Source organism: Solanum stenotomum, unplaced genomic scaffold, assembly GCF_019186545.1.
Source record: "Solanum stenotomum isolate F172 unplaced genomic scaffold, ASM1918654v1 scaffold5031, whole genome shotgun sequence".
Taxonomy (NCBI): Eukaryota; Viridiplantae; Streptophyta; class Magnoliopsida; order Solanales; family Solanaceae; genus Solanum; species Solanum stenotomum.
The window spans coordinates 19253-27776 of record NW_026035529.1 but is presented as its reverse complement, the minus strand read 5'-3'; the positions used below and the strand labels follow the sequence as shown (position 1 = coordinate 27776).

The following is an 8524-nucleotide window of genomic DNA, read 5'->3' as shown; positions in this document are numbered from 1 at the left end:
CAATTTGTGTATATATATCGTTTACAAGCTTTAAAAGAAAAAAGAAAAAAGAAAATAGAATAAAGATAAAGAAGGAACCAAGAATATATAAAAAAAAATCATTGACAGCTGGTTGTGCGTGTCCATCACTGCAAGTTATGAATGTGGGTGTTCAATTTTAGGGTGCTATTTATTCCATTAAAAAATAGTTCAATGTATTATGAAGAACTCTAACTCTACAATGTGTAGTTGGAATTTCGGATATAGATTGGAGGGGTTTTAGACCATTTTCTCTAATAATAATGAAAAATAATAATTGGCTAATGCAACTTAAGAATTATTTCATCTTTAATTATGCACTATGATAATTGACAAGCCTTTCGTATTTTGCCAAATGTTACAATTACGTTTCAATCCAAGTAATTTGAAGTATGCAATATGAAATCAATAAAGTAGTCGAGAATCAAGATTTTAAATTTTAATCGAATAAAAGCATTCAAAATGTCCTAGTTGATAGAAGGTAACATATATTTCATAAAATTAATCGAGATGAATGTAAGTTGATCCAAAAAAAGAGTTACTATTAAACAGCTTATTATATGGTCCCCCTTGCAATTTTTCAAGATTCCTTTACTTATCCTTTTCATACTTAAAAAGGATTTGTCACTTTGTTGTATTACGTAAAAAGACATTATCCAAACAAACAGAATTATTTTGTAGACCGTATGTCATAGAAAGTATACACGCTTAAATCGTGACCCAATAAATTTGTGGTCTACGCTATTTAAACTTATAAAATACGATTTTTTTTTACATTATCAGGTCATTTTAAAATATTTTATGGATATATTTTCATTAGAAGCATGGATATATTTTTGTGACAAGTGGCTTGTTACATCGAGTAAAATTATGTTATTTAATCAACAATCGACTCAAACCGACTCATGAGCATCTGTAAAAATGACATATAATCCTTAAAATTTGTGTGTGACCCACTGTGTAACAGAATTATGAAAAACGACGAATATGATACCCTGTATAAGTTTGGCTTTTCCTTAAACATGTAGGAATGATATCTCTATCTCACTGTATATGTGAAAAAAAAATAAGCTTTTTTGTCGCGTGACTTTTAATAACATTCAATAAAAAAAATTAACGTTTACCGTATAAATTATGTATATGTACTTTTTACACTATCGATGAATAAAAGATAAATTGACTTAAAACTCATGTTTTTAGTAAAATTAATAATTTTTTTAGCGTTTACTGTATAAATGATGTAAATATACTTTTTACACCACCGATAAGTAAACGGCAAAATTGACTCAAAACTCATGTTTTTAATAAATTAATAATTTTTTTAACGTTTACTGTATAAATGATGTAAATATACTTTTTACACTATCGATAAGTAAACAAAAAAATTGGCTAAAAACTTATGTTTTTAATAAAATTAATAATTTTTTTAACGTTTACTAGTAAACGACAAAATTGACTCAAAACTCATGTTTTTAATAAAATTAATATTTTTTTAACGTTTACTGTATAAATGATGTAAATATACTTTTTACACTATCGATAAGTAAACGACAAAATTGGCTAAAAACTTATGTTTTTAATAAAATTAATAACTTTTTTAACGTTTACTGTATAAATGATGTAAATATACTTTTTACACTATCGATAAGTAAACGACAAAATTGACTCAAAACTCATGTTTTTAGTAAAATTAATATTTTTTAACATTTACTATATAAATGATGTAAATATACTTTTTACACTATCGATAAGTAAACGACAAAATTGACTCAAAACTCATGTTTTTAGTAAAATTAATATTTTTTAACGTTTACTGTATAAATGATGTAAATACACTTTTTACACTATCGATAAGTAAACGACAAAATTGACTCAAAATTCATGTTTTTAATAAAACTAGTTTTTCGACACGTGCGTTGCACGTGATTACCAATTCAAAAAATATATGTTATAGTAAATAGTATTGCTTATTTAAGCGAAGATGTGAACAATAAGCTTTGCATAAAATAATATTGCAGATTCTTTTGTGAATGTTAAATGTGGATTAATAATTTTTTTAACTTTTACCGTATAAATGATGTAAATATACTTTTTACACTATTGATAAGTAAACGACAAAATTGACTCAAAACTCATGTTTTTAGTAAAATTAATCAATTTTTTAATGTTTACCGTATAAATTATGTAAATATACTTTTTACACTATCGATAAATAAAAGATAAATTGACTTAAAACTCAAGTTTTTAGTAAAATTAATAATTTTTTTAACGTTTACTGTATAAATGATGTAAATATACTTTTTACACTACCGATAAGTAAACGACAAAATTGACTCAAAACTCATGTTTTTAATAAAATTAATAATTTTTTTAACGTTTACTGTATAAATGATGTAAATATACTTTTTACACTATCGATAAGTAAACGACAAAATTGACTAAAAACTTATGTTTTTAATAAAATTAATATTTTTTTAACTTTTATAAATGATGTGAATATACTTTTTAAACTATTGATAAGTAAACGACAAAATTGACTCAAAACTCATGTTTTTAATAAAATTAATATTTTTTAACGTTTACTGTATAAATGATGTAAATATACTTTTTACACTATCGATAAGTAAACGACAAAATTGACTCAAAACTCACGTTTTTAATAAAACTAATTTTTCGACACGTGCGTTGCACGTGATTACCAATTCAGAAAATATATGTTATAGTAAATAGTATTGCTTATTTAAGCGAAGATATGAACAATAAGCTTTGCACAAAATAATATTGCAAATTCTTTTGTGAATGTTAAATGTGGATTAATAATTTTTTTAATGTTTACCTTATAAATGATGTAAATATACTTTTTACACTATCGATAAGTAAACGACAAAATTGATTCAAAACTCATGTTTTTAGTGTTTACCGTATAAATGATGTAAATATACTTTTTACACTATCGATAAGTAAACAACAAAATTGACTCGAAACTCATGTTTTTAATAAAATTAATATTTTTTTAGCTTTTACCGTAGAAATTATCTAAATATACTTTTTACACTATTGATGAGTAAACGACAAAATTGACTCAAAATTCATGTTTTTAATAAAATTAATTTTTTTTTAACGTTTACCTTATAAGTGATGTAACTATACTTTTTACACTATCGATGAGTAAACGACAAAAATAACTCAAAACTCATGTTTTTAATAAAATTAATATTTTTTTAACGTTTACTGTATAAATTATGTAAATATATATTTTTTACATTATCGATAAATAAAAGACAAATCGACTCAAAACTTATGTTGCGACTTGCGACAAGCAAGTTGGTATTCACATGGTGGCACTTGATATGTTACACATGGTTGATCTTTTTACTTGCTATGTTACACATTTAGGTGATAAATCATTTGTTTTTTCATTAGCTAAATGATAATTAATTAATTATTTTATTTTGGTGGATTATTTTGAAATTATCGTGGACATTCATCATTTCTATTTTTTGAGTGTGCATGCATCAAATAAATTCACTCATGTGCAATAATTTTTGTACTAGGCAAATTCAATGTGACAAATTAGATCGAGAAAACATTGATATAAGAAATTGATGTGTGACTTTCTTTATTAAGTACTATCTATGTACCAATCCTTACGGGTCTTTTTATGGTATTTTATTCTTTCTCAATTGCTTAATCATAGTACGAGGATATTATATTAATGTTAAAATGAGATGCATGTGACAAATGAAAGCCATTTTATTCTCTCTCAAATTGTTAATTAAATCATAGTACACGAATATATTAATTAATGCTAAAATGAGATGCATGTGAAAAATGATTAAAGTTCTAAGTCTAAATACCAAGATGGTCCAGACCAAAAATCTGAATTTTGAAATTCATGTTTGTCTAGTCGTATTAGAAGAAGAAAAAAAATTAATGTCAACAATGAAATTAAATAATTTTGACTCATCTCGATTTCACAAATGTTGAAACACTGCGATAACAACAATAGCAATTATGGCACGATCCCTAACACGTTAAAATCAACTATATAAATTGGTATGTATAATACTATTCAATTTAAACTCATCTATATCAATATTGTATAAATTAAAATTATAGAAAATAAATTATAAAAATAATAGAAGTTTTTTTCTAATATATTTTCTATGGACGTATAATATAAGATTTTGAAAATGTTTTTTTTTTTTCATAAAAGATATTTTTAAAGCAATGTTTGGTTATATATTGGAATGGACTTTTCGTTTTGACTTTTTTTTCAAATTTGATCAATTGGAGACGTGGTTTTTTAAAAATGAAATGCATGTTCAAATACAATTTCAATCGTTGAAAATTATTTTTCAACTTTAAAAACACTTTTAATTTTTCCAAGTATCAGTCAAATCTATATTCAAACGCCTACTTAAAGTAAAATTATAAATGCTAAAACATTTATTTTTTTATTTATCCTATCCAATAAAGGAAAAATAATATTCTCCTAACTAATTATTCATAGGAATAAATCGAGCAAGAAGAGTTCCAGATTCTCTTTCTTTTTATTTTAGGATTTTTCCATAAAAGGGAATTTGTTTAAAGTGGGGGTACAGTAGAGTCAAATCTATAAATTAAAGTCTTAATGTATAAAGTATTTTTAAATTAATGTTATCAATATATTATTTGACACAAAAAATAATAATTTTTTTATGAATTTCGTTTGACTTGAATATAATAATTAAAAATTTCAATTTAGGAAAAAAAAGTAATTGATATATAAACATCCCATATTTGCATAAAATCATGAAAAAAAATAATCAAATATCTCTATACTAGTTAACATCTAATTATTTGCTCTAAAAATTCTTTCCAAATAGTCTTAAATCTTCTCACAAGACAAACAAATATGATGTTTTCAATCAATGGTTATTAATCGAAAGTAAGTTTGTATTACGTATTATTACTAATACCATGACTTGTTTTTACTTTGCGAAAATTAATTTGACTAACATTTAACGTTTAATTAACTCGAACCTCGAAAAGTGAAAAGTCACATAAATTTTAGTATATATAATAAAGTTTGATCGGGATATATAAAGTCGTAAAGCAAAAATTGGATAAGTTATGAATAACGGCATTTGAACATTGCGCCACCGTGTTCCGCCGTAGAGTTCACCGGCGTCCGACAGAAAACAGAGTAATCTCGAAGAAAAAAAAACCCAAAACATATATATATGTATACAAGAATTGCACGTAATTGCAGGTAGAAACGGATGTGAAGAAAAGCAGAAGAAAGTTTTTTTGGATTTTGAGGAAGAAAACAAGAACAGAGAGGGGTAGGGGTGGTAGGGTTATGGGGGGAGGTGGGGGCAATTGAGAATTGTCTCCTTCTCCGGAATTTTTTGTTCCCTTTTTCTTCTTGACATTAAAGACGATAATCAGATTACCGATATCCAAAAAAAATATACATGACATAAATACTATATATAGCAATATTTTTTCTTCATTTTCCCCCATTTACCCATTTGTTTACTTTGTCTAGAACATTCCATGTTGTCAATGGCCTCTAAAACCCTACAATTTTCTTGGGTATTAATCAGGATTTTTTTTTAATTTTTTTTTTTTTGGTTGATAAGGAAGGGGGGTTATGGGTTCTTGTGGAGTCGTAAACCGGGTTGAAATGGAGCCTCGATGGGTGGAAATGTTGGGTCCTGATCCATCGGCAGTTACGGAGGATAGTTGGGCTGTTGCTGAAGAAGCTGTACAAGAGGTTGTGAATTGTGTTCATCCGACTCTTGATACTGAAGAGAAAAGGAAAGATGTTGTTGATTATGTGCAGAGACTCATCAGATGTACTCTTGGATGCGAGGTCATTTTTTCCTGAATTTAATTTGATTTGATTAATTGATTGCATAATTGAGATTTTAGCTGTTGATTCCTGAATTTGCATGTCTATTTGCTGTTCCAATTCAATCGAAATGTTATTTTAGCTTTCAATTGATAACTCATCAGATGTTCTCTTGGTATGCTTTTTTTTTTTGGATGGTGTTGGGGGTTGGGGGATTGGTCAACTTGTTGGGGGTTACAAAACAGTGTGTTACCTTTTCTTGGATGGGTTTTTCATATCTGCTGAACAGATAAGGGTAAACTTAATCGTTTACGATCTATCTCAACGGATACTTTACTAATCTAAGATGGTATGAAAGAAAGGGGGNGGGGGGTTGTCGAAAGAGAACAAAATCGCTATTTACTGCGACCGTTACACTACATTATTAGCGGCGTTTCTTTTTACAACTACAACATACCTATTGTAATCCCACAAGTGAGGTCTGTTGAGTGTTGTTTCGGGTAGACCCTTGACTCAAATGACGTGTAATTAAAGCAGGATTGGAAGAGATTTTTCTTTTTTGTAGTTCGAAAAGAACAAAATTGCTATTTACTGCGACCGTTGTACTACATTATTTTCTTGGATGGTTTTTTCATATCTGCTGAACAGATAAGGGTAAACTTAATCGTTTACGATCAATCTCAACGGATACTTTACTAATCTAAGATGGTACGAAAGAAGGGGGGGGGTGTTGTTGGAAGAGAACAAAATCGCTATTTACTGCGACCGTTACACTACATTATTAGTGGCGTTTCTTTTTTACAACTACAACATACCTATTGTAATCCCACAAGTGAGGTCTGTTGAGTGTTGTTTTGGGTAGACTCTTGACTCAAATGACGTGTAATTAAAGCAGGATTGGAAGAGATTTTTGTTTTTTGTAGTTGGAAGAGAACAAAATCGCTATTTACTGCGACCGTTTTACTACATTATTAGCGGCGTTCCTTTTTTACAACAACTACAACATACCTATTGCAATCCCACAAGTGAGGTTTGTCGAGTGTTGTTTCGGGTAGACCCTCGACTCAAATGACATGTAATTAAAGCAGGATTGGAAGAGATTTTCTTTTTTGTAATAACAAAATGCTGTTTGTGCCTACTTACAAACACCTCGACTAATCCGCCTAGTCCTTGCTGCTTCACACCAGCACATGTACTGAGTCATCAATGTTTAGGAAGATGGGAAGAATTCAATTAATGTAAGTTTCACTTTGATGAGATTAGGACCTTGGTTCTGAAGGTTGTCTCTTTAGCTCTTCAACTGCATGACTAGGCCACCCCCGTTGGTGGCCAATTTAAAAAAAATTAAAGTTCTACTGCAGATTGTAGTGTTAAGCTGAAGATTCGCTTCAGGCAGATTTACTTCTTACTCGTTCATCTATTTTTCGGTAAACCAAGATATTTCATTGTAATGTTTGCCGCAATACTTCAGGAGTGATATTTCACTAATTTATTTCTGCTAGTAAAAGTGTAAGCTGATTCCTTATTGATGAGGCTGACAACACTTACTTCCATAGCTGTTTTTTCTTTCATTGCGTGTCAAGTAGTTTCTTGTCTCTTTAAGTGTTCTTTATACACCTCTGAGTCAATTCAAGATCAGGAAACTAATTTAGTTGTTAATTAAACATATCAGATTAAGACCGAAGTGTGTGATTCATCTTTTAATTCTACTACAGTTTTAACGTAATGCATAACTTAGTAAAAAATGAACCCCTTTGTTCCAGCCGACTAACTTGAGCAACTCTATACATTTGAAATGTTCAAATCTTCTCTAGCTTTATTGTCCACAGAATAGTTGAATGTTTTTTTCTCTCTCTGAATCTGGGGCGGATCTAGCATACATTGCATAGTAGAATTCCAAACCAAGTAGCTTTGGATTGGACATTGTATATGTGCTAAAATCCCACTAAATAAGGACAGATTATTGATTTCTTATCCAGTAAATCAAATGTTATGTGTTGGAACTCCGAACTCGAACCCATAGTGTTTAAATCTTGGATCACCCCTGCTTCAAATTACATTCTGCTTCCTTAGTTGGCATCAGCTTCAATATTGCATAGTCTGGTGTGCTTGAACTTGAAACCTAAGTTTATCATCACATATTGTGCTTGAAGTATGTCACTTCTGTTTTATGTTTTCTAACTGTTTTAAGGTATATCTTGCTATCTATTATCTTAATTGAGTTTTGCTGATTATACTTGTTTGTCATACAGGTTTTCTCATATGGATCAGTGCCACTGAAGACCTACCTTCCTGATGGTGACATTGATTTGACTGTTTTTGGCAGTCCTGTTATTGAAGAAACATTAGCCCGTGATGTTCTCGCTGTTCTGCAGGAAGAAGAGCTAAAGGAAAATACTGAGTATGAAGTCAAGGATCCCCAATTTATTGATGCTGAGGTTCTTTCCTAACTCTAATGACAGAAGTATACTCAAACCTTCAAAGTCTGTAAAACGAACTGAGTTGGATGAAGTATTTCACAGTTCTTTCAGCTACAAATAGTTTTTATCTTGATATCCTGCCACCTATGGAAGATGGATACTTGAGTCTAAGCATAGGGGAGCTATTAGCATGCCTATTTCTTTTTTTTGGTGTGGTGAGCGTGGTTGTGGGGGGGGGGGGGGGGGG

General features: G+C 29.4%; 1 protein-coding gene across 1 annotated transcript in view; it reads left to right on the top strand.

The window, feature by feature from the left end:
* The first annotated feature begins 5538 nt into the window (after positions 1–5538).
* LOC125852775 (uncharacterized) overlaps positions 5539–8524 on the top strand; it is a 7272-nt gene continuing 4286 nt past the window's right edge. The window contains exons 1-2 of the mRNA XM_049532465.1: positions 5539–5878; positions 8110–8295. Of these exons, the coding sequence (XP_049388422.1) occupies positions 5657–5878; positions 8110–8295 (408 nt within the window). The 5' untranslated portion in view covers positions 5539–5656. The remainder of the gene's footprint in view (positions 5879–8109; positions 8296–8524) is intronic.